The sequence below is a fragment of the Neopsephotus bourkii genome, unplaced genomic scaffold (genome assembly GCF_033783945.1).
Source record: "Neopsephotus bourkii isolate Nb327-2 ecotype Australia unplaced genomic scaffold, CSIRO-AGI_Nbou_v1 NB_1060, whole genome shotgun sequence".
Lineage (NCBI taxonomy): Eukaryota > Metazoa > Chordata > Aves > Psittaciformes > Psittacidae > Neopsephotus > Neopsephotus bourkii.
The window spans coordinates 2671320-2697817 of record NW_026901548.1 but is presented as its reverse complement, the minus strand read 5'-3'; the positions used below and the strand labels follow the sequence as shown (position 1 = coordinate 2697817).

The 26498-nt window shown below is 44.2% G+C and overlaps 1 protein-coding gene and 1 long non-coding RNA gene across 3 annotated transcripts in view; one reads left to right on the top strand and one right to left on the bottom strand.

Annotated features, from left to right (window-relative positions):
- Window positions 1-25637, bottom strand: part of BHLHE23 (basic helix-loop-helix family member e23) — a 191369-nt gene extending 165732 nt beyond the window's left edge. Inside the window, exon 1 of one of the 2 annotated variants that reach the window (XR_009726687.1) lies at window positions 24457-25637. Coding sequence is in view for 1 of the 2 variants with exons in the window: in XM_061361579.1 (XP_061217563.1) it covers window positions 24877-25548 (672 nt within the window). In the remaining variant the exon portion in view is untranslated. Of the gene's footprint in view, window positions 1-24015 lie in introns of those variants that run through there. The other variant, XM_061361579.1, reaches the window with a different exon arrangement.
- Window positions 9672-21010, top strand: LOC133216734 (uncharacterized). Its single transcript, XR_009726709.1, has 3 exons — window positions 9672-9990; window positions 11390-11490; window positions 19963-21010. It is a non-coding gene; the product is annotated as an uncharacterized LOC133216734 (long non-coding RNA).
- Window positions 25638-26498: the final 861 nt, after the last annotated feature.

Here is a 26498-nt window from a genome sequence, read left to right as displayed (position 1 = left end):
CACGTTACTTTCTTCCTTCGTGAGCTCATTTTGTAACAGCAGCAGTGTCACATCAACTCCTTTTGAAATGACAGCAATGAAATGGTTAATGACAGTGTTAAATGACTATCCTTGGACTTAGCATTAGCACTGAGGTGAGGAAGCCTGGATTTCTCTAAGCAATTCAGGCTGCCTGGTTGCCCATGCAGAAGGCAAACTTGCCTAATGTTTCAATTCACATGTGGTAACTTCCTAATAATAGGGGTGTTAATTGAGAGTAGAGTAGCTCTAGCAGGTAAGTAACAATTAGCTTTTACAAAACCATGGCATATCCATGTGGAGTGGGCTGGAAATCACTTTTGCATGTCTGATTTTTACAGCTAAAAGATGGTTGCTCTGTAAGCAAAAGGTCTTCTGGTACCAGGCTGGGGCATTGCGTTAGCACTCATTGAGTCAGAGGAGTCCCAGTGAAGAGGCCTGTCACTGCTCCACAGTTCTTTTACTCAACGCCTTCTGTTCAATTCTCAACTTGACAACGTCCTTCAAGGAGGACTTGCTAGGGATAGTTGGATGAAAGAAAGGTGGATGCTTGGCATTGCTGGGATCGTAACTCCTTGCCATGGTCTGGGTGCTTGATAGGGCACCAAAACCTGTGAGAAGCTTGAAGACTTCCTCTCCAGATGGTGTTGGGTGGGAATTGCCACTGCTGAGTAGCTCAGTGTTAAATGTGAGAGGTTTGAAAGAAACGTGAAAGACTCATGATGCTTTTCTGACTGTTGTTTTCACCCATTCACTCCTTAGTAATCTTCTCCCACCCATCCTCACCAGCCCCAAACCCTTTGTCAGTGCTGCTCAGGCCTCCTAAACGGCTTGAAAACAAGGGAGAAGCTCTTCAAACCCACACACATCCTTAAGACACTCTCTCTTACACATCCAAATGATGGAGAGGAATCAGAACAATTCCAATGAACTCCGTCAATGTCTTTAAACACAATTCTTAACATCCCTGCACTACTCAGGAATAACGCCTGGCTTCGGTCTTCTCTCTTCCTTTTTATTTGGGCTTACTACACACCAAACAGCAAACTGCCCCGAACAGCTACCTCGTTAGGTTTCCCTCTCTGAGCAGTTGGGTTGGAACATATGCCATTAGACCCGATGTCCCCAGTTAAAACCCCTGTCACATCACTAAATATTTTAGCAAACAGAACATTTTTTAACCACGCGGCCAGATGTCCACGTTGACATAGTGCTTAAGGCGTTTGACTGATAAAAAGCCAGGGCTCTTGGTAAGTGGGGATTTAAAAACATGTCCTGAGGCAAGTGTGTGATATTAAAAACATCCTGGGCTCTTTTGTATGGAGATTTGCATACGTTGAGGTTTTAAAGAGAGTGTCCATCTGTCACTGAGCATTCTCCCAATACAACAAAGCATCGATAAATATTTTGAACCACAGTCACTTTTCAGCAGGCACCAGCAAGGAGGCAGAACGGTTTCAGCTGGGATATCCATCGCTTTGTGCAATAAAAGGAGCTGTAGTTTCACTTGGAAGTGGTGTTTAATATTTATGAGGATGACAGCCCTGTACAATTACAGAACTGCAACCTGGCCCCTGAGTGATTCCATAAAAAGTAGCTGCCAGCCAGAGGAAAAAATAACCCTGAAGCTTTTGTTCTGGAAAGTTTGGTTGCTGGATGTAGTGAGGTATCACGATTGTGCACCCGCTTGCAGTGCTCATGGAGGCAGCCCTGCTCCAGCGAGGAAGTGATGGAAAGAGTCCTGTCAGCTTTATTGAGCTCTGGACCAACCTGGTTGCAGCTGAATTGTCACCCAAGTGGATTAAATTCATTGTTTTTAGCGTACATGTTGGGAAGAAAGGGTCAAAAATTCAACTGGCTGCAGTCCTGTTGTGGTCCATTGCATCAGTGATGGGTTAAGACAATATTCTCTTTTAGGGCTCAGTCTGGGATGTGGGAAAACATACAGAGGAAGCAAGGATGGGGATGAGGATGTTCTATACTATACTATACTATACTATACTATACTACACTATACTCTATCTATATCTAGACCCATACTAGAAGGCTTAATGCATGGGAGGTATTTTACAGAAGGAAGACGCAAGCAAGCAGGCACCACTCAGTGCCTTTAGGAGCTGGCAGTCTCACTCAGAGAGGACAGAGAGTGACATTCCTGAATTTCAAGTTGTCTATATCAAGAACATGCATGAGGGTGCGTCAATGCTTCCAGCACACGCAAGAGCCAGGGAAACAAATGGTGGTGTTAAAACCTGTAGGGATAGTCCCAGTCCCTTTTGTAGCTGTATGTTGAACCAGCTTGGCTGGGCTTTATTCAATGACCAGAGCTGGCTTGGGTACACCAGTCCTGTAGCCCATGCAGCTGAAGAAGAGCTGAAAGACTTTTATTGATCATTTAAGTACCTGTTGGTTGGTGCATCCTTCATCCAGCACTGACTGCCTGGGGAACATGCACATCGTGTTTGTATCAGGCAGAGCCTCACCTCAGCAAGCCAGTGGAGCAATGCCAAGGCATGCTGGCTCTGGCTTTTGCCAATGGCTATGCCATAGAAATTAAATGCCAAATCCTTTTCATTTATATAGCAAATTGAAGTCAATTAGGCTACTGGTATGAGCTGGGCACACCAGCACTGGGGTAAAGACAAAAGAGTGCTGCACGCCTTCAACAAACAGAGATGAATTACTCTGTTATCCCCCCCTCAATAATTCAAGTTAAAGGAAGAAGCACTAGCTTGGGAGGAGAAGCATTCCAGAGAGAAAAAAATCAGCTCTCACTGAATATCCCATCTCCTCAAAGCTTGCTTACTGCCAGCTCCCTAATTTATGTAAACTGGTCGTCAGAGCTGAATTAAAACCTACAATTAGCAATCCAGGAGGGCACGGCTGTAATTCAGACAGATGTGCCACTTACAAATATTTACATAAAGCTTGTAGGATAACCAGCACTCCCCGAGGAGCCGTCAAGCAAGGCTCCAGGCACGCTAGTGCAGCCCAGGCATGGCAGCATGGCTCAGAGCTGGCTTTGGGGTGTTATCCACCAACCCAGCCCAACTGCCCCAGACAATCCATAGTGTGGATTGGCAGCCACAGTCACAGCTTCAGCTCTTGGGGCCAAAAAGCATCAAAAGCAAAAGAAGCTATCAAGAACCTCAATGTTTTCTGGCCTTTTTCTCAGAGGAGCGTTCAAGGAAGTGGAAGTGTCCAAGGCCAGGTTGGACACAGGGGCTTGGAGCAAGCTGCTCCAGTGGAAGGTGTCCCTGCCCGTGGCAGGGGTTGGAGCTGGAGGAGCTTTAAGGTCCCTTCCAACCAAAACCAGTCTGGATTCTATGGTTCTATGGGATTGGAGAAGATGCTCTGGAGTCAGAGTGAGTTTGCTTTAAGCTGCTCAGAAAAGCTCAAAACCATCTTTACAGAGAGCAGCTTGGCTCAGTAGTTAGAGCAGGAGGAACGGAACCTGTGTTTTGGTGGCCATGCAAAGGGCTCATAGGTGCTTTTCCATGCACTTTGTTGCTTGTAAAGGTCATTTCAATCTAATAATTTCTTCCTGGAAAGAATTTAGAGATTAATATGCACTGTTAAATACTTGGGATTATTGACCAGACCAGAAACCTTCCACTGAGACCTGGCTTCCACTTTTGCTGTAACCAGCTGGTGCCAGCAATGTGCTTCTGTTAGAAAGCGTGAAGAAGCTTGGGGAAGTTGTAATTTGTAAAGATCCATTACTATTATGGTGCAAAATTCAAACCTGATTGTACACAGCCTTAGTCATTCTCCAGTGCAACTCGGACATGAAGGAAATCCCTGTGAATGGATGCTGGGTTCCACTTCTTGACCTCTCTCTGGTCCATCCCCTATTTATCTCCTAAATCTAATGCAAGAGATAAACTACCTCTGGAAAGCAGCACCTTCAAGAAGCTCTAATTTAGGGCTTTATCTCCAATTTCAGATTGCTTGAAAGGAATCGTGTAGGTGGAGTTGGGATGCCAGGAGAGGTCTTTCTCAGGAGGATTTAGGAACCCTGAACAAACACATCCACAGGAGTGTTTTAAAGTTGGGGAAAACATTTGTAACAGACAGTTATAAAATGGGGCCATTTCAAACAGGCTGTCACAGAAGACAGTCATGATGCTTGAAATCCACAGCAAAACCAGTCACTGAAACTATCTCTAATAGAGCTCTGGTAGAACCAGTTAAAACAATTCACAGATGTCAGTTTATGGAGGTAAGCTTTCTATGAAGCCCACCACCCCCCTCACTGCTGATTTTCCACCTTTCCAGTTCACATTTAATGTAAAGACATTTCAACCTGGGGAATAAAGCCAAGATTTTGGAGGTATTTCTTCGCTATTCGCTTGCTCCTCTCATCACACGCAGTATTTCCTGCCCCATTACTGGTAGCCAACACCTCCTCTGGCACTGACGTGTTCCAAAATGATTACAAAACCCCATGAATTTGTCTCAAATATTCATGGGAACACCCTGAATATTCACAGCAACAGATGAAAGAAGCTTGAGGACCAGATTCACTGTTTGTCAGCAAAACACAGGATAAAGAGAAAAGCGGTTGCCCCGTTTTGTTTCTATTCTATGTGCAACTTCCTCAGAACTTTCCACATTTGAAGAGACTTTCATTCTAAAGTGGAAGTGATTTACACCAGGCTTGATTCATGGGCTGGCCTTGGTGGCTGGAATATTCCAGCAATGGGTTTGCTTTGTTTCAGCACAATAGAAGTTGAAAAAAAAGAAAGAATACTGTAGATGAATTTTATTATTGCAGCTTTTATATGGGACATGAAAGCGCACTAGTTTAATACAAAGTCATTACTGCAGTTAAAACCATTAAGTTAATTAATATGGACATTTATTACTACCGATAAAAGATAATACCAGGGGATTTATAGAAACAATATATCTGTATATTCTTCCTCCTAAAGGCTCCGAGACGACAGGACTTTCATAGGGGCGGAATATATTGTAATGGCACCTGTTACTGCACTGAAGGTAGGTCAAGGGGAACACTTGCAGGAGAGTCATTAAGATAACCCCGGCCCCGAGAGCACCAGGGCTTGCAGAATAAATCCTTCAACCTTCATAATTAGAATACATTGAAAGAAGCAGAAAGTCCCTTGGTCCTGCCAAGCCTGGAGCGGAAGAGAGAGAGTTGTCAATGTAACCTATTTCTTTTATCAGGAGCAACCCCTCCGCTGCCCAGCGTGGAATGTCAAGCACAAAGGTAATCTTGTACTCAGTGTTTTAGCTAGAGAAAAGCCAGCAAAGCCTCAGCTTTCACCCTTCCCACCTCCCCAGGTCTTTGGAGCTGAAAAACCTCAAGATGTCCCTGACTGCTCTTGGTCATTTCCTTATACTGATGCGGATAACAGTTGGGAGACGTGGTAATTTAATAAAGCTTTGCAAACGGAGACAACTGCAGAGTGTGATAGAGGGGCTCTATCAATCACGGTAATGACAGACATTAGCAGAATGCCAAGTGTTTTGGTCTCAACAGATCTGTCACCGGTTTGCAGGCGGCAGTTGTAAGTACAGGTCTGTGCAACGGCCGCTCTAATTTAGTGCTGTCTGCAAAGCTGTCATTTTGAGAGAAGATTTATTGGACTGATAGAAGTGATTTATGTCAGATGGTTCCAGCTTTGCTAACTTGTGTGCGACAATAGTAGTTAACAAGCAATTAAAATCTTTGGTCCATTGTGCTGGGAGCTACAGGATGGTTCCCCGGAGCCATCATTCAGCATTATCCCTGCTTTAAAATCCTCATTTTGGAGGCTGGGGGGAATTTCAGGGACTGCCTTCCCTGGCATAGAGAGTTCCTTTCTCTACTTAAACTCATAGCACCCCAGACTGGTTTGGGTTGAAGGGACCTTAAAGCTCCTCCAGCTCCAACCCCTGCCACAGGCAGGGACCCCTTCCACTGGAGCAGCTTGCTCCAAGCCCCTGTGTCCAACCTGGCCTTGAGCACTGCCAGGGATGGGGCAGCCAAAGCTTCTCTGGGGACCCTGTGCCAGCGCCTCAGCACCCTCACAGGGAAGAGCTTCTGCCTAAGAGCTTAACTCAGTCCCCCCTCTGGCAGATTAAAGCCATTCCCCTTGTTCTATCACTACAGGCCCTTTTAAAAAGTCAATCTTCAGACTTCTTGTCAGTTCCCTTGAAGTACTGGAAGGCAGCAATAAGATTTCTCCAATGTAAAACTGTTCTTGGGGAAGGCATTTTTAATTCTGATTTTCTCTAGGCCCACTTGTTCCATGGTTATGCTGTGGAAGTCTATGTGATGAGAGATATCAACCACTTACGTGTCAGCTCCTGCATGCACATAGCACCGGTCTGCAACCAGCGGGCAGCACCAGTAGATATAACAACCCAAATAAAACATCAGCTCGTCCTGTGGCTAAACTCAGGTGTCTTTTGCATGCTTGCTGTGACCCTCTAAGCCAGAAAAGCTCCTCCAGGACCCCTTTCCCTTGCTGCTTTCTACTCTCTGCTCTGGCAAGCTGGTCCTGGTGACCCTCTTGGTGATGCTCACACACTGATAGTGCAGCTGTTGGACTTGTCCTGGGAGCAACCAGGCAAAAATCTGGTGCCACTATACCTGGATATGAATAATAAATATGAATAACAAACAGATTATCAATAATAAATAATAATAAACCTGAATTTGGGTAGGTCGTTTCAGGCAGCGTCTCCACGCTGTACTTGTGTTCCCGCTGCCGTCATCCCAACACCGTGCTCCATCCTTCCCGTGTCTGCGGCTCTCAGGAGCTGCAGATGCTGGTGAGCAGTAACAACCCTTCCCACCAGTCCCAAACCCTGCATCAGGGTGAGGGGCTGAAGTCAAACTGCTCTGACTGAAGCGTGGCCAACGCTGCTGTACACCCGCTGAACCGGACTCTTCTAAGCCAGACAGGACGTTGGAGACAATTAGCCTCATTGCATAGACACAGCGGCTCTGCCGTGAATGATGCAGGCTTAATTACTAATGACAGGGTTGGCTTTTTACTTGTGCCCTATTACAACCATGAGTGATGGTAGATACACACCTCAGTGGGTATTTTCACCCACTGAATGCTGCAATCCTTTTTGTCCCTTTCTTTTTATGGTCTTGAAGACAGTATTTAAGAGATCTGATTTTTTCCCCCATTATGAAATGACTACGGGAGACTGCACCAGAGTTTTCTCTCTCTAATACCTACTACATGCTTAAATCTCCATTTCCCTTGTTTTACTCATTAACTTCTGTTCATATTAGAAATAAAATGTTTGTGTTTCTTCACTTTTCAGCCTGTTCAAATCACAGGGAGGTTTTACAGACAAGTGCAGCCGTCAGGAAACGCTGCATCCCACTTCTTCAGCAATAACCAGAGCTTTTGTGTATTTTCCAGCATTTTGTCCTGCAGGGACAGTGTTTATATGTTGCAGGTGAATATTTAGTGTCAAAAACGCCACAAAGCTCTCCCCCTAACCCTTCTTCCTGCTATTAGTCACAGTCTGCATGCGGAGAGCCTTGACCAGAGGAATGTGGTACAGGAGGGTAAACTCCAGTGATGGGTATAGTCCAGGTTTTTTGCTGCAGCCCACCTCTATTAGACTTAGCCAGGCTTGTTCGGTATTTACAATTTTCTGGGCTGCTTTTCCTTCTCCCACCACCCCAGAGGCTGGATCCTCCTTTTTTCCTCCCTAGCAATAAGCCAGGATACCCTGGGGCATCAGTTAATGAGGCATCTGGATCCTTTAAATCCATTTAAAATGTTGAATGGATTCCTCCTTTTCAAGCCAAAAATCTATATCCAGCCTCTTGGCTCATCTTTTTTTTTTACCATGGGGCTGCATTGTCTCGTCCTTTTCACACACAACCTGGGTGTGAAGACCCAAGCAAATCCGGGATTACAGTCAGCATCCCTACGCAGTCCATGGCACTGAGCCTGTCTCACACAGCAGGCTGGGAAGAGGGCATATGTTTGCTTAAGGTAAAGCTAAAAAACCCTAAGGAACTAAACAAACCCTCTGGAAAAACTTTTGCTGAGCAAAGGTGATCCGAACTGACATTGAGAATTGTTTGATTTACAGTAACAGGGAGATAATATTTTGCTAAGCCTCCCTGTAATACAATGTGTGTCGTTTTAAATTTCCCATTACACTGAGCAATCTAATAAATAAATGCCCCGGCTGCAATAAACATGAATCATTCAGTGCAGAGAAGCTCTGGGCAGCCCTGTAACAGAGACCTTCCTAATGGCCTTTGGAAGTCACCGATTAATTTGACTTTCAGCTGACTGGCTCTGAAGCAGAGGAGCCTGGTTAATGCCAGACAAGTGCCTGCAAGATGCTGGGTCAAAGTCTGCAGAGATTTAGTGACAAATCAGATTTACAAATTAGGGATGTGTCGCTCTGCAAAGGATACAGCTCAAGCCCAGTGATTAGCAAGGACATGGTCAAATCGAATTGGCTCCTGGGGTTTTCCAGGGTCTTTTTTTCAGTGCTGGAACACAAAAGGAATTGTTTTACCTGCTGCAGCGATGAAAGCCGCTTTCTGAGAACAAGAAACACGCTTGTATTATTTGTCCCCTAATTTCAGTTCTTAATCTTTCATTGGATTATGTGCACGTGAAGGCATTCCAGCTACCTCCTGCCCTCCTGCCAATATTTGTTAGAATTTGGGATGGAATTTAATATGAGTAATGTCAGGAGAAACAGGTCAGGGTTTCAGATTAACACCAATAACCATAATGAGAACAGATGCTTATATCCATCTGGAATGTAGATTTAATATGTTAAATTCATAGCTCAGCCCATGAAATGCAATCATCAGATGTTTACTGGTCCCAATTTAATGAGCGATTCTGGATTAAAGAGGGGCCAAACAACAGGCCACCAATCTATATTAAATCTCTGCAAAATGAAAATTGCAAAGATTTACTTAGGGTCATTACACAAGAAAATTTAATCACAACCTCATCCATAATGTCACATCGTCATCAGACTGATAATTGAAATGCCATGTGAGGGATTATGAATAACCCTCTGTTTATGAAGATAGCTTTCTGATTATCTCTATGTCCTGTGAGTAACGTGAAATATGATTTGTATTAGTGTACATGGTCCTTGCCTGAAAGAAACCCATTGGGGATCTGCAGAAAACATCTTATTTCTTTTACCTTTACTATTAGTGACAGGAGACGTTGTTAACTGACATTATTGCCACAGTTTTAAAGCTGCACAGTAAGGTGAAGCTTTGCATACAGACTCGTGTTGTGTTCTGTGGCAGCACAGGGAGACATCGCTTGCAGTACCCTTGCAGCTGTGCGGGTGCTATAAAGTATTCAGCCCATGATTTTAGTAAGCAAACGTTGACTTATCTAGACTCAATATTAATATTGCAGACTGTATGCTCTCTGGGGCAAGAAATGTATCTTCCAGTGTTTACCAAACGCTTAGTACACTTGGGATGTTAATAAGAGCACACTTTCGATTTTGGCTTGTTACAAAAGATTACATCCTTGGATATCTGACGATTACACAGTTGTGCATTGCACTGGATTATACAACAGCCCAATTTCTAATGACATTTGCTTTCAAAAGTCCATCTAAATATTTACAGAGCATGTGCTGAGGGACTCTGTTCCAGCCCTGAAGGTGAATGCTCACTTGAAATAGTCCTGAAACCACACAGGAGCAACAGGCTCTTCTTGTGAACAAGTGTATGTGTTACGGACACACATGGGCTGCTGACACATGTGTGCTGCTCACACACGTGGGTTGCTACCACCCTTTGCTTCCAAATTTATGCCCTGCTTCATTACTCAGTTCATACCTATGTGGTCCAGGCAGTCAGAAGATGATGCCCTGCTCTGTCACTGATCTCCCTGCTGGCCCTGGCCATGTCAGCTCTCCCCTCTGAGATGGCACCATGAAGACAATGTGCCTGGATGCAGGAGATAACTGAAGACACCATCAGCAGAACCAGTAAGTGTCCTGAGCCTCATTTATAAGCTGTTTAATCCCTTATTGGCCAATAGCATATTTATGGCGATTAGTATGAAGGAATGGACTGGGTGATCTCTATGCCTATGGGCTTGTGCTTGTCATGCCACCCAAAATGCTGAAAGATGAGCAACTCAGAACATTTCTGCTACAAAAGTTGCATGACCCTGACTCTATCCTGTCTCAGAAGAAAGAAGAAGCCGTGGTGTTTAAGGTGGGCATCCATTAGAAGCAAGTTGGATATGACTTGAGCTTTCATCTAGGACTTGTTTGGCCTTTGCTGTCCCACACAGTAGGTGTGATTCCACCACAGATGATGGCATCTATACTGGCACATTTAATGAGTAGCGCTTGCTACCCTTATGGAGCAAAGTCCCTGCTTTCCCAAGGCACACATGAGAAGGGTGATGCATACCCAGCACACGTGGGCTCTGCACGCCATCCTCCCACGCTCACATGCAGAAGCTGTGCCTGCAAGTGGACAGTTACAGTCACGTTGTCGGGATCTGCATGTTTCACAGGCTTAACCAGTGTTATAGCTCCCAGGCACCTTTTCTCCTGTGGGCTGAGCCATATTAAGTGTCTAAGAGCATCGTACCACTGCCAGGCGATGGCTTGTTCCACTGACAGATGTCCCTGCATGATACTTAAACTCCGAGGTTCTAATCCTGCAATTACCCATTAGGGAGGTCATTCCACATGTACCGACACAGCCAACCTGGGTGGAGATTGACAGCTTTCATTAGTCCCTTCCTCTTTTCCAAACCTGGGATGGTATCTGACTGAGTTTCTGTAGACATAAGGTGCTGGAGCGGATTGAGCTTTGCGGTGATGACAGGACGCTATCTGTTACTCTTTCATTGAACAGTTGGGCCGAGTGTTGCTTTCCTTATTACCAAGGGTAAAAAAATAATGAGTCATTATTAATGGTTGCTGGCACATGGGTAAAGTTCAAAGGTGTTGGGTGAGGGCCAAGTTACACACATGCCCATGGCTGCACAGACACAGACACGCTCTCGTGTGAGGGTCTCTCTGCATCTATGAAGGTAAGTGCAAACAGTGCTATGGGGACAAAGCTCTCCGGTGTGTAATAGGGCTGATACAGGAGAATGCTTTTTGTGAATCCCATTCTGTAAAAGTCCTCATCTGAAGGTGACAGCAGCACAAAATGGAGGTGTTAAAGAGAACTGACGCATCACATAAACTCCAGCTGTCGCCTCCAGTCAGCGCCTCTTCCCTTTCCCCTGTCTGGCCCTCTTCTCTTGGCTAATATCCCTAATGAGTAAGAGTGAAAACATTATTTTCGCCTTTTGCTTTTAGCTTCAAAGGTTGATCTTTGTTTTTCTTCCTTTCCTTCTTTAAAGAGCCTTATTTCTCAAAGAAGGAGCAACTGAAACCCAGAAGTCAGCGGTTTGCTGCTTGACCTGTTTTTCTCTCGAAAGCTTGTCAGACACCTTTTGGATGCTTTTCTGTGTCCTCCAGGTAAACACTGCTCCAGACCCTGTACTTAGTGCTTTTCTTTTCCTCTCCCAATCCTTGTTTAAAAGATCAGATTTGAAGCCTTTTTATCTTGCTGCAAAAAGTCTGATAATACTTGGAATCAGAGGATCCTGACCCCAAGTCTTTAAGGTCACCATTGGGTCACATCACCTAGCCTGAAACAAATCATCTTTGCTGTATTTCCTGTGTAGTTCTTCTGAACTGAGATAAGAAGATTTGATCGAGATGCTTCCCAGGTACCAAATTATTGCATGGCAGATACTAAAAACATTCCTGGCTCAAGGAAAGTGCCAGTAATGACCTCTCTCCCTCTGCTCTCATATCAGGGTAAGACACTCTCTCCTGCCTAGAAGTAACCCTGCTGTGATTCACTCAGACTGCTAAAACTGATCCCTTTCCACATACAGGCAAAGTATTCAGAACCTTTGGGACATTTAGTTTTGCTCCCCGTATGTATAAGTTGAATGTATGCATGTGTACATGATCATGGGTTTGAACAGACTGCTGACAAACTGACCAAACAGGTATAAATACATCTTCATCAACAACTGCAGAGACACTGATCAATCCATCACTATACATCAGGATGTTATTTTGCCCAGAGAAATAAAACTCCTTTAAATCAGTTTCTACTCTTTTCTCAGGGTGCTGTATTAAACTACCCAATAGTGAAGACTGTCACTTACTGAAGTCTTACTCTGTGCAAGTAAAAAGGCTAATGAATGCATGTAAGTAACCTACAGTATTTTGCTTTAAACAGCTCACCATCAGTTAGAGATCAATGAATGCAGTGAGAAAACATTGCAGAACTGGTCCCATGATGCTGATTTTGTTCCAATAGTGGCTAGTTTGAAAATACACTTCCTTACGTACGTGCTTACTTACACGAACAACACAAAGAGAAGAGTTAAAAGTGGCACGTTATCTTTCCAGTGACATATTTAGCCAGTTATTCAGGCTATAATGAAGCTGTGTAATGAAGTCAATGTCCTTGAAAGTTCTTCATCAATTTTTTTCTCATCTGTCAGCATATCCACTTGCCGACACAATATTAATTAAACACAACATTTCCTGGAGTGTTGAAGTGAAGTCCCATCACTGATAATGAACAGGTTTAGGAGAGTCACATCCCAACAAAATTACTTTTTAAACCAGCCTTATTAAGCAGAAAATTAGACCTAAATCACCCTACAACATCCTCATTAAAAGCCACTGATCCTTGGCTGCTTCTATGTTCTAACATCTTTAATTAGCAAACTGCTAGTCTATCTGCCATGCTAAATGCTATTAATCTTACCTTTCATTTGCTTTCTCTTAACCTACCATTTGCCCACTTCGGGGAGGCACAGGCTTCCACCAGAACTCATTTCATTGTGTCTAACGTCCTTGTAAGGATGACAAATGCGGCAGTCACGGGTTAACAGGGATGACTCTTCGCACCCTCACTCCATCACTGGATCCAGAGTTTGCAGATATCTTGGCTGGCAAATTGCTGCGTTGGAGGGGACATTAAGACTATTTTCCAGTAGAGACATATGGAATGCTGCTGTCAAGCCTTGATAGCAAATGACAGTGCGTCGTGGATCAGTGCCCTCTCTGCTGCCCTACTTAAACCAGGGAAGAGTTATGGACATCAGCTAAACAATCTTCTGGGTGTCTGTGAAGGCTCCACCCTGGGAAATGAGATGCTTTAAAAGCACAATTGCATTCTAGAATCATAGCTACTCAATCTCCAGCCTTTGAGTAGACTCTATAAAGCATGACAGCTTCACAGCTTCCTCAGTATTTGTTCAGGGAAGCTCCAGACTATATCAGGACAAATAACATACTGCATTAGGCCACTTTCACATTACATTAGTCAGATGTAAGCATATAATGCAGTGCTGTACTATGCATTTCAGAAATGCATTAGTATTTGCTGTGTTCTCAGGTGCAAAATGCCACCTTGCATGTGAAGAGCTTTCTTCCAGTTCATAACTATAGGATCAGGGACTTTTCTCTAGGTTCATGATGGCTTGTTTTTGAACGTGTGTCTGTGTAACACCTTCTTATAGCAAATAACATCACCATGCTCAGCTACAGTTGCTGGGCAACAAAGAGGTACAAATTTGACCTCATCCACTCAAATACATTGTGTGATAAATTCAGTTTGTCTGGGTGTCAGTCTCTTCTCCCAAGAAACAAGCAATAGGGAGAAAGAAAATGGCCTCAAGTTGCATGAGGGGAGGTTTAGATTGGATATTAGGAAAAATCTCTTCCCCCAAAAGGGTTGTCCAGCACTGGGACAGGCTGCCCACGGCAGTGGTGGAGCCTCCATCCCTGGAGGTATTTAAGACACATGTAGATGTGGCACTTAGGGACATGGGTTATTGGTGGACTTGGCAGTGCTGGGTTGATGGTTGGACTCGGTCTTAAAGGTGTTTTTCATCCTCAACAATCCTATGATCCTAAAGTTCAGTAGGATTAACATTGCATGTCCTGCACTGTCTGCAACCTTCAACTTTAAGATCCTGACTCTGAGGTTTGCCAGTATGATTTACTCCATTTACCCCTATTCATTTATCTCTTTCATTGTTATTATGCCATATTATTTAGTGACCACACTTGCTTCCCACAGACATAAACACTTTCCCTCAGCAGCTTTAATTAAACCTGCTTTTAATTTCACATTGCCTTGGGTTATTCTGACTGCTGATGGGCTGCTTCTTACTGGGGCCAGGTTATTCTGACTGCCAGGAATCTGCAACCCTTTAAGCTCTTGTTTCAAGTCCTAATTCTAGCACGAGGCAGTAAGATGGGGGCTGCTCTCACGGTGTCTATGTGTCTGAAAACCAGGCATCTAGTTTAAGCTACCTGTGCAGCTTCTGCAGTCGATGTCAAGAGATAAGCATCCCCACAAGGCAACTTGTCCACCTATTCTACAGTGACATGAATTACCCTTGGGAAACCGTTATCTATTATTCTTCAGGATGGAGACAGAGCAGGCTTAATTAGTTGCCTGACTTTTAGCTGTTAAGCACAATAATCTGACTCCCAGTGAGTTTTTCAGGCTGGAGCAGATGAGTCATGATTCATATGCAAGAACCATCCTCGTGAAGCTGTGCTTTTCTAATGAAGCCCTTCTCTCACCCCCAATATGTTTCCATTATCTTGCCATCAGGAAATAATTCTTGCTCCTGCACGCAAAGACACACGCCATGCTCATTCACTCGCACACGTGCAAACCAGATTAACTACTCCATAAATTAGTCAGAAGATTTTCCCAGAGAAAATGAAGAGGAAAGATGTAATTTCCACTTCTCAACTCTTGAATGAATGAAGAGACTTTGCTCTGTCTGTGGCCATCTAGAGAGATACTAGAGAGTGACATCACTGAGCTGTGATGGCCAAGTTTATGTGAACTGAGGGTCTTCAGTCTATCCCAAGCTATACATGCTTCTATCTCAATATTAATCATATTTGGGTTAAACTCCACTATCCTGTGCCTTCTATTTGGGGTGTACCAGTCTCTGATTTTAACACCTGAACTAAATGAAATTCAGGGTAAAACCACATCTGAATTGACATCGAGATCAGAATAAACTTTTGGTCTAACTCAAATAGAGTGTTTCAGGCTGGCAGCTCAGATAATGTAGTGACTGAAACGTAGGCCAGTAACAAACAGGGTGAAAATCTTTCCAGAGTCATCAGAAGATTTGTGACAAGAAAAATCAGCCTTTGTCATGATCGTAGTGGTTATGGGGCATTCTGGTTTGAGCCAGATGCCCCTCACATCACTGAGGCTGTGCCACCTTCTGCTGGCCAAACCTAAACGTGCAGCCCCTTGGAGGAGCTTTTAGATGGTAGTAAAGTGCAAAAGATGAGCGTTGCTCCAGTTGCAGGACCTGGTGAGAGTTACGCTCTGTGGAACATACCTGTGATGTTCAGCAAAAGAGCAGACATGCACCTTTTTGTCGGGGTTGAATGAAGTATCTTCTGTGCCTTACCTGGTCACCTGGGTTGTCTCCTTTTGCCCACATCACTCCTCATGTCATTGCTTAGCAGAGTCTTCAATACCATTGGGTAGGTGAAAACAGTTATTTCATGTTGGACAACTAAAACCAGCCACTGATAGTGTTTCAGCCAGCAGAAATGCGTGTGTGTTGTCAGCAATGTTGGGCATTACACAGGAATTTATGGGAGGGGCCAGAGAATAGAAATGAAGTGCCAGGAGTTGACTGCCCAAATAATGCTCATCACAAAAAGTGAATTTCATGAGGCTGGCACTTGTCTCATTTGAAAATGAGAAGGGTCCCTGATGTCAGGAGAGTAATACTGGGCAACATTAGTGTTGGAAATGGATTAACTCCATGGTATGAAAACCAAAAGTTGGGTGTTTAACTGGGAATTACAGGTGTGTAAGTATAATCACCTCAAGATGGGTGAGAACAAACTGGGGCTGGTTCACAACCACAGGCTGGCTAAAGTAGGGATGTGAGTGTATGAATATAAAGAATCCCTGTTAAAAGTGCCCATTTTCCTTGTAAAAATGAAAACAATGAGTTGTGCAGACAGTGATAATACCTCCTCCTCCTCCCACCATGTATCAGTCTTGCTTCCTGGGGTCACTGGGTTTGTGCAGGATGCTCTCTGAACTAGGAGCCTATGGCTTAAATGGTGACAGTGACACAGAGAAAGCCATCTTCCCCTGTTGCAAGGCAAGAAGCGAAGGGCGTTGAGACAGGAGCTCAGAGAACCAGAAAGCTGCATTTTGCAGTGAGGGCATGTTTCTATAGCAAAGCATTTCATAAGCTCTGGCCCAGATTCTCCCCTATGACTCGTCTGCGCTCAGTGCAAGATGAGGATTGGAGAACAAAGGTGGCTTGAAGCCACCTTTATGCTTCTCCACTCTGGAAGCAGCTGGGGACCGGCTGGTCCCCAGGGTAGGTTCAAGTCACCTCAGGCTATTGTAGCAGCAGGAGACTGCTAGAAAATAGCCAAGATGAAGCTACACCTCCTTTCCCATTGGCTATCACTGCTCCAGAAGGAACCAGGAGGTGACTTGGGTGACACCACTGCCACAATAAAGGCTCAGTCTTCCCAGAGACCCCAAGTATGCTGAGAGAGAAAGAGAAATGTCAGCGTGGATGCTGCTGAGGAGGCAGCGTGATGTGCAGCTTACTTAGGAAAGCAGCAAGCTAAGATCATCCGAATTCAAACACTGAGAGCCACTCGCTCAAGTCAGTGTGTGTCCATGGGCAAACGCCTTGATCTGTCCTGTGCCTCAGGGCAAGGCAACTGGAGGAGGAAGTCAAAAGCAGCAGAATTTCATTAAAATGATCAGATGCTGCTTCCAAATTTGGTTCAATTCCAAAACCAAAACCAAGTAAATATCTCGATGTGCATGCTCTATGTGATCGAAAATTCATTTCTCACATATTGGTACAGAAACCATTCTGTCTGAGGCTGGATCGGAATCCCACCGAGGGCAGAAGCATTTACAGGGGAGATGATTTGCAAGAATTAGACCTTCAACAAGCAGTCTGGTCCTAACAAGTGCAAACAGGAGCTCAGAAAGGAGAGGAAAATCTCCTGCCTGAAAAGGGATTTTGGTCACGATGACATAAAACAGACCCCCAAATGTCTGCAAAGAAACACTTGAGAAAAGATGCTCTTTGCTGCATAGCCTCCCCCCCTCACCCTAAGAAAAAAGGGTATTTTAGAGCTGCTACAAGCAAGCACCTGGAAGAGGAGTCAGGTCACACAGGAATAAGCTTACCTATGTTGTGCAATCTCCTCGTACCAAGATTACTGTATACAGTGCCACATTCAATTGCAAAAAGGACTGTTAGAAGTAATAGAGCTCCTGTAACTAAAGTGTTTTCCATCCTCAAATCTTCCAAGAAACAGATTGAGGCAAGAAAGGGGAAAAAATCCAAAGGGGAAAAACTTGCTAGAAGTAAAAATCTACTGTCATGGACACTGGAAAGGATGCAGAACTGAGCCAGAGGCCTCCCAGTCAGCAGCCATTTTAACGTTTGGCAAGAGATTCTCATCTTTTCCCCCTACAGCCCCAGTTCTGCTGTAAACACGGAGCGCGTCCACTATGGCTGTCAGCTGCGTGCTTTGCTTTACACTGAAGCTGCCAGGAGATAAAACACACTAAGGTAATTCAGTTCTCAAATAGGAGGCATAAGGATTTCTTCATGACATCTCTGTGAGGAGCGCCAGGCATGACATTTACTTTTAGCAAATCAATAAAAACAAGACGTATGCATTTGGAAAGTAGGAAAAGCAAAAAAGTACCTGGTCCTCTGCTGTGTTCATTGCAAGGCTGCCAGAGGCAGAATGAGAAACCAGCACCCTGTCTTGTCTCAAAACATCATTTCTGGGTATTTTAGGGGTAAAACAAAAGGATGAACAGTATTATTCATGGGTTTGTCAGGTTGAGCAGGTCAAAGCCATTTTCCAGGAGAGCAGAGGTCTTTGTGCAATGACACTGTCTGTACTACCATCAAATAATAGAATAGTTAGGGTTGGAAAGGAACTTCAGATAACCTAGTTCCAACCCCCCTGCCATGGGCAGGGACACCTCACGCTAAATGAAGCACAAAGTTTTATGCAAACATAAAGCACCACCAACTGATGGAGACAAATCAGGTAAATCAATGACAGAAACATTCCTTCAGGCACAGGTGCAATATACCTGAAGACATTATAGATACACATCAACCTATCCTGCCCGTGGATGTGCGTTTTACACAAACACACCTGCACATACACCCACATTTACCAGTGTACCCTCATTTTGGAAGCTTTTCTCTTATAAATTGACTGCCGCTTGCCTGAAGGCAACCACAAGCCCAATAAATTCTTTACTGGTACCACAGCAGAGGAAACATTACTCCAGACTCCAGAAAAGTTGAGCACTAGTAAATTCCTATGAACACCATTACTGTGATTACTGTTTGTGCAGAGATATGCCCGCCTCAGTGTCATTTCTCATACTACATCAAGCAAAGGCTGGTGGGGACCTAGTGCTGCTGTCGCCCAAATGAATGTGACCTTTTTTGGGTGACCGCGTTGCGGTCGGGGTTTTCCTGCTCCTCTGGGAAAGTGGGAATAAAACAACCATAGTGAAGACCCTAAGATGCAACACAAGCTTTTAATAAGTGCAGGAAATAAATAGATGAGCTTTTTGCTTTTTAATGTCAGCACTCTAACTGCCCTGTCATTTGCAGGGGAGGGGGAAAGGGCTAAATATCTTGGGAAGTGGTGAGTTTTAAACCCCATAATGATGGCGATAAAAATCTATAATGTCAGTTGCCTTGTGGCAATCAACAAACATTTCACATTATGCTTGCATCTTAAGGTTTGCGGCCAAAAAACCCAGATTTGCCTCCGTCTCATTAAAATAACGAATGCAGTCCGAATGGATCTGCAATGATTCACTGTACGTCACACTAAATCACAACGCTCCTTGGAGCCAACTGACTATGGCCTCATTACTTTAGACAAAAGTGGGCTTGGAGGAAAAACTGGGGTGATGGTTCTTTGCTCAGCCATGTTTTTCCCTTTGAAATACTTAAGGCAAAAGAGCAGAGAGCTTTTTTTTTTTCCCAGTGGCAGCTGAGGGAGGTTGGGTTATATTCCTAGTACAAGTCCGTATCGATGTACATAAACACACAAAACATTAGTGTCAGCACAGGGAAATAGAAATAAAGCAGATATAAATGGCATTAACAAAACAGATTTTAACAAACATGAATCACTGATGAAAATAAAGACTTGAAAATTAAAATCATATGTTAAATAATAATGAAATGATGTATTTTTACTGTTTCACTGAGGCAGGGAGTTTGAAAACCATCATGTTCTCCTTCTCTGTTGTGTAAGACATCACGTTTGTCATTTATCTTCTGCAAATTTCACCAACTTAAGTACAGCAACAAAATAAACCCACACATTTTTTTATATCTGAAATAACTTGGCTAAATGTCTCTACAAATTAATTTAGCACTAATACTTTATCTTAATTTATTTGGCCTGAAAGAAATTGAGAGTTATGCTCAAAACGGTTCATCATTTCAGGAATAAACATCAACTGAAATTTCACTGTTAATCGAAGCTAAGAGCACTAAAATGAACTGGATTGTTTTAAAACTATATGTATACATAAATACAAATAGAAGTAACAATTTGAGGTAATGGGTAAAAGAATTAAAGTGAATTTTGACTAGGAAAAGATGATATAATTTCATAGTGAAAATCCTACTTCAAAGCATCTGAATAAATGCCAAAGATTTTGAATACAGTCTTTGTTTTGATAATTGCTTCTCTTTTCTTACACACATACACTTTATTATAAAGAGAAGATGCTTGACATTAAGCTGTTTTCTAAAGAAAAACCTCATGCAAACATTTGTAATTTCATAGCAAAATATTTCGTTATCCATTAGGTATTTTTTATTTCAGGTAGAAGGAAAACTGCCTGAGAAGCATTCAGGGAATGACTGATTTCAATGTTATAAATCCCTGGATTTTTCATCTCCCTTTGAACGGGATGCCAAAGGGGATTAAAGACTAAAGAACAAATCACAAATTTACATTATTAAAATTGCTGTAATCAAGAGTGTTTTCTAGCCTTAATCAGGATTAGCGAAAACAAACCCCCCAACTTTTCTACTCTGCAACACTAATCAGAATTCTATCAAATGCCAGATAACAAAATAAAAGCAGTTTTGACAATTAAAAATAGTGGTTGCTATATTCTAGTATTCTTTAAATGTGGTTTCACCTGTTTGAGAGCAGAGCAGTGATTTCTCTGCCGATAATTCACACGGCAGACAACAAGCATAGCTATAAATAAATGTCAGTAACACTGCAAAGTCCAAACTGTAGTTTTAAGGAAATACACTTTTTTGAACACATGCTATAGGAACAGGAGGGGATGTGTGCAATGTCAAATGCTTGGTTTTGTTCTCCTAAATAGTAAGCTAAATAATCCAAACTGTGGAAAACAACTAGAAACCTGCCACTGGTGAGAACACAGCCTTGTGGGACACAGAGAAGGGCTCCCTCGCTGCTGAGCTGGCAACAAGCAGGTTTGGTCTCAAGAACCTCGAGAGCTTTTAAGTGAGGTCTTTATCCATCATGCCCTATGCTGACAGTTATGCTACAAGGCTAATACAGTAAAGGGATAAAGCTTGTACAGATTTTTCTGGTCCTCTGGAGCCTCTTAAAGGCAGCATTATGTTGGTTTCAGAAACCACTGCTGTGCCCTGCAGCATCAGGCCCCATTTTGCTGTCACTAATAGCGCCAGAAATGCTGCCAATTAGTAACCCAGCCGCAGGATCAGATCCTACATACATTTTACCCTTATAAAATGCCAACTACAATTTTAAAATGGAAATTATGGGTATATCTATGTAAAGAACGACTTCAAAAAATTATCTGAGAACACTGACCAGTTTCTAAAGGCTTAGAAACAAGCTCAGCATGCAGCAATAGTCAGATACAGCGGCAGCACGTCGAAATACCAGCTGTATCGGTTAAAGAACAAGGAAAATCAAATGGCTCCAACTGATTTAAGGTTTTGCTGGTGTCTGAAGTAGACAGTCACCTTCCTGGCCCTCCATCTTCAAACCTGTTGCTTCCCTCTACTTGGTTAAACAAGATTTTACTTGCAAGCTCAAAGCTGCTCATGTTGAATCTTGACTGATGCAGTGCAAACTGACAACAGTTTCCAGCTCCCTATTAGTAAGGTTATATATACTGGTTAGGAAAACCTTACTTTTTGTTAGTGAGTAGAACTATGCAGCTTAAAAATTACTAATATACAGTGGATCATTTTCTCTTTGCATCTCCTCCTTATAACACCTCATGCTGATCATTCTTGCAGTTCAAAGAAAAACTAAGTTAGAAAACAATATATTATCTTTAATTAAAGTTGGCATTAAGTTTTCTTCAGAGTATGAACATGCAAGGATAAAGAATACATTAGAACACATGATCTGTATTTCCGTTCCATCTGAGCATATACCATAAATCCTTCTTGGAAAAAGAAAAAAGGAGGCACCATAACAAGAACACTTAAGCAGAAATAAAAAGACCTTCAGCATTTTGAAGTCTTCCCTTTGTATTCTCTGAAACATCAGCTGGAAGCAGACACTTAAAACCTTACACGGTACACAAAGTAAGTTGTTTTTCATATGCCAGAGAAGGGGAAAAGCAAATAACAAGTTACAGGATCTCATCCTCAGGATAACCATGCACATCTGCAAGGTTAAAAACCACGCTGCACACATAAACACAATGATCAGATGCTGGTTCATCCCCTCCCAACAAAGTCATCTTTCCACCAGTATTAGGCATCCATTCCCTTGGCAGTGGTTTTAGCAGTAGCTCAGCACAAAGTGTAAATCAGAGCGACACAGATCCTTCCTGTCAACGGGAAATGCTACGGGCTCAGCATGGGATTCAACTGAGTGAGAAGAGTTAAAATCCTACAAGTCTGTGGTGGGAAGAAGCAACTCACAGCCCCAAACTTTCAGATTAACTGAGAAGTCAGGCAAGTTTTAGTTTGATATGAACATGTTAATCGCAGCAAAAGTTACGATTGGATTTTTTACTGTTGAATTAACTCCCCTGTACAACAAGGTCGACTTTAACCATGACTTACAAGTTCCTCCAGCATTGCTTTGCTATGTTCTACATTTCTTTTTTAACACCTAGCCTTTTCACAGTATCTAGACACTCAAGCTTGCTATTTTTCCTACCAAAGTTCTCTTCAATGCAGGTTTCATCTCCTACATTTGAAATTCCATGTTCAGCCTCCCGAGACTGTTTAATTCAAAGTGGGCTCTCTCATACTCCAAGGACTCTCCAACGGTGTATTTTTAGGATTCTAGGTAGATACAGTAATATGAGGAAGCTTTTTACTCATGTAAATTATAGGGGAAAAAATTAAACCCTCATGATACTAAAAACCATTGTTCCAAAAATAGCTTGTCTCTAAGGCTGTGAAGACTTTTTTTAGGCTCTAAAATAAGCAAGCCACATTTGTTGCCATATTAATTTGAGAAAGAAGCAATCCTAAATTCCATTATTACCAGTGCAAGTCTTTACCCAAACTCAACTCATATTTAATATTAAGCTGTTAAATACTTTATTCACCAAGTATTTCAGTTTTGGTGAAAAATGAACAATTAAACTAATCTTCACTTAACTCTTCCCAAGTGCTCTATCTTCTATAATTTGAATCAGAAGTAATAAATATTTCCCTAAACCTCATGATTCTCTGCTAAATTGACCTTTTTTCCCCTCCCAAATATTATCTAGCAACAGCTCAGTCAGCAAATGACCTTTGCTGATTTGCACTTTCCAGCCATTTCTGCTTCAGCAGTGGTTTTGGTCAGCTTCTGTTTCATCAGATGCCTTTGAAAGAGTATTTTCGAGATTTGCTTTTATGGAATAAATGAAAAGTGCTACAAAGAAACTGTTTGTAAAACTATGCTGTAAAAAATGAAATTAAGATATAAAATCGGAAACATGCAGGATCCAGCTTTAAGCATCCGTCTTTACGAACGAGGTTTAATCACGCACTTGGTTTTCCAAATAAAACAAGTCTTTTGGAAATGTATTAATTAAAATTAAGTGCCATGGACAAGCAGCTTTAGAGGGACGGCAGTCCTCTTCACATTAGCATAACACTAGCGACAGGCATGGAAATTGGTTTAATAACCCTAAATAGTTACACCCCACTCCTAACACAAATGGCCATGGACAGCTCCAGCCCCTCAGGCTGCGACTGTACCAGTTTATGCGGTTGCTCTGACATTGGGTGGGTATTCCAATCTGAACAGGAATCACTGGATGCACCTTAATTATTACTATTATTATATAGTGATTAGTGAAGCATACAAGGCACCAAAGCGTTAGACATCATAAACCAGAAAATCAAATTAAACCAGCACAAGCAACATCCGTAACTTCGCCAGCGAGGGATTCACTGTGTAACCTGTACTAACACAGTCAATACTTGGCGAGACATCATTAGTTTAGTCATGATACTAAGTGGCCCAAACCCCACACGCAAGTCTAGGGTCAGGCTGTATGTATAACAGAAAACCAAGCCAAAGGGATAAGTAGAGTCTTTAAGCAATTTCCTCCCTCGCCACGACATACATGGGTGTCCACAGAGCTAAGCTTGATGCTATAATACCCCCTTTCAAACACCACTTTCAGGGCACAGCTTCTCCCACAGGCATCAAAATACACAAGCTGAACGCGTCTCTTTCTACTGAACTCTAAGTGTCAGGCATAAACAACATTTGTGTGCTCACGATTCATGCGAAACTGGAGAAAAAACAAATCCTTGCTGATGAGGAGCTTTTCCAAGTACTCCCATCATTCACCTAACTTCACCACGCTGCTCCTCTGCAAAGGACTGTCTCCGCTTTACCTTCCTTCAGCAGCAGTTTTGCTTTGACTGCCAGCTGGCTTTAGAGACATGTAGGACAGAGAAAGTGGTTATTCATGTCTTTTATTTATTATAAATACATATAAATACGTTAAGTGACCTTTTGCTTTTGTTTATCATGATGAGCAATGACTTTGGAAAATCATCTGGAATACTTCACCAAGATGAGAAACAGGCAAAGAGCAAGCAGTAGATACAATCACAGGTTCCTCTCAGTTCAAAAAACAGGCTATTTTTTTCTTTTTAAGAGAAAAAAAAGAAGAAGAAGAAAGCATCTTATTTTGAAGCATCTACAGTTTTATCAAGAGCACCAAACTTCCCCCCCCCCCCCCCCCAAAAGCTTACCAAATGACATTTCCATTTGGATTTGCGGGTGCAGTCCAAGCCGAGCTGGCTACATCCCCCCACCCTCATGATTCTGAACCATTGCATAGTTTTGCAGCTGGATTTTGCTTCCCTCCCTCCTTTTAAGCTATTTTTTAAACACAGGTTGATCAGGCCAAAGAGAACTCGCTGAGGTTTCCATTTCCAGATCAATCTCTCTCCCTGTTTTCCTATAGTTTAGTTTAAAAACTGCTCAAAAACTTTGCAGATCAGAGCAAGCAGAAAAGCAACATCACGCTCACAGTCCACTAACAGGCTGGGAAGGAAATAACTCTATAGATGGAGTTGCATGTGTGGAGGGGGAAATAAAAGTTGTAAGCGGGTGCTTTTGGGGTCCACATTAACTGCCAAACACTCCAGATGGGGTGTGGGGACAGGGGTGTTTTAAGAGAAGCAAACAGAAAGAAAACCCAGACTTAACTGATGGTGGGAAGCCGGGGCTGATGGTGATGGAAAGAAAAGTGCACAGAAAAAAAGCAAAAGATAAATAAAATAACCCCCGAAAGCCCGCAGAAGGCAGCAGTCAAGGCTTGTCGTTACAGTGTTTGCAGAGGGAGGCGGCTCCTGTGAAGGCAGTGCATTTCTCGGGGCAACCGGGCAAGGCCGCTCCGCCGAAGGGGTACACGGCCGTCTGTGCGAAGGGGTTGAGGGTGGCGGGCAGCGGGGCGCTCAGCGCCTGGCCCTGGTTCAGGTAGGCCACCAGCCGCCGCATCTCCTCCAGGGCCTGCGCCTGCATGAGGATGTAGTTCTTGGCCAGGAGCAGGGTGGCGATTTTGGAGAGTTTCCGCACCGAGGGGCTGTGGGCATAAGGGATGACGGAGCGCAGCCCATCCAGCGCGTCGTTCAGATCGTGCATCCTCCGCCGCTCCCGCGCGTTGATGCTGAGGCGCAGCGAGCGCTGCTCTTTCGGCTTCTTACCCAGGGCTCCCCCTTTCAGCTTGCCCTCTCGCTCGAAGCCAGCGCCGCCCTTCACCCCGGCCTCGAAGCCGTCCTCCTCATCGCCGCTCTGCTCGCCGCTGCTCTCCGCCGACTTGCCCAGCGCTCCGGGATGGAAGTCCGCCCCGCCGCCCCCCGGGTAGGCTCCCCGCGGGCCCTCCGTACCGCCGCGCACAGCCCCATAGGCGAAGGCGGACGGGCCGTACCCCGGGGGCAGCGCCAGGTACGCTTCGCCGCCCAACGACTTGAGCTCGGCCATGGCCTGGCGGGGACCGGAGCCGCGGCCGCCGCTGTCCCGGCGCTGAAGAGGACGAGGCGTCCCCGCCGAGCCGCGCTGCGCCCGGGCTGGGGGCGCGGCCCACGTCTCGTATCACAATGGCAGTGTCTGCCTGCTTCGGTTCAGTTCGTCTTGCTGGCTGGGGGCGGGCAGTGAGCCCCGCGCCGGCCCCGCCGCTCCTTATGTGGTGAAGAGTGGCCCGCTGAGATTCCCCCCGCTGGCCAATCAGAGAGGCCGCAGCGGCGGGTGGGCGGGGCGGTGGGCGGTGCCTGAGGCGGCGGAGGGAAGTGAGGGGAGAGTGGGGCCGCTTGGACAGTGCTTCCTTTGGGATCGGCCGCCCCTCACCGCGGCTCCACGCCTTATGGGGGGGAAGGATGAGCCCCTTCCCCTTAGTGGGCACTGGAGGTGAGAGGAGACGCAGTCTGAGGAGCGGCAGGACAAAACTGCAGTGAAAAGTGAGCGGGAAAGGGAGCAATAACTTGCGCGTGTAGAAGTTGTATTTGCTGGCTGGGATAAGATAGCAGAGGAGGAACTGGCAACGTGAACAGTGCAGCACCGGGAGTATTACCCGTTTGGAGCTGGAAGGGCTGGGGGGGGATCAAGGTGCACCAGGTCGGGTCAGTGTGGGCATGGCTGGTCAGGTCATACTGGGTTGGGTGGGGGTGACTTGTTGTGCCAAGAGATTTCCGAGGAAAAGGTCCCATCTGTGTCCGTTTCCTTCAGACTTTGCTTTCCATGTGCCAGAAAATGAAACATGGACCTTGGTGAACCAGTCCAGCTCTGAAGGGGTTCTGTCCATCCCAGCTGTGGGTGCCAGTGAGGGCTGAGCCTAGGAAGGAAACAAATCACTCCACAGCATGGCTTGCAGTGCATGTGTGAAGTCACCACAGTGGAGAATCCTTGCCATGACTGCTGAAGTGTCTGCCCCACAG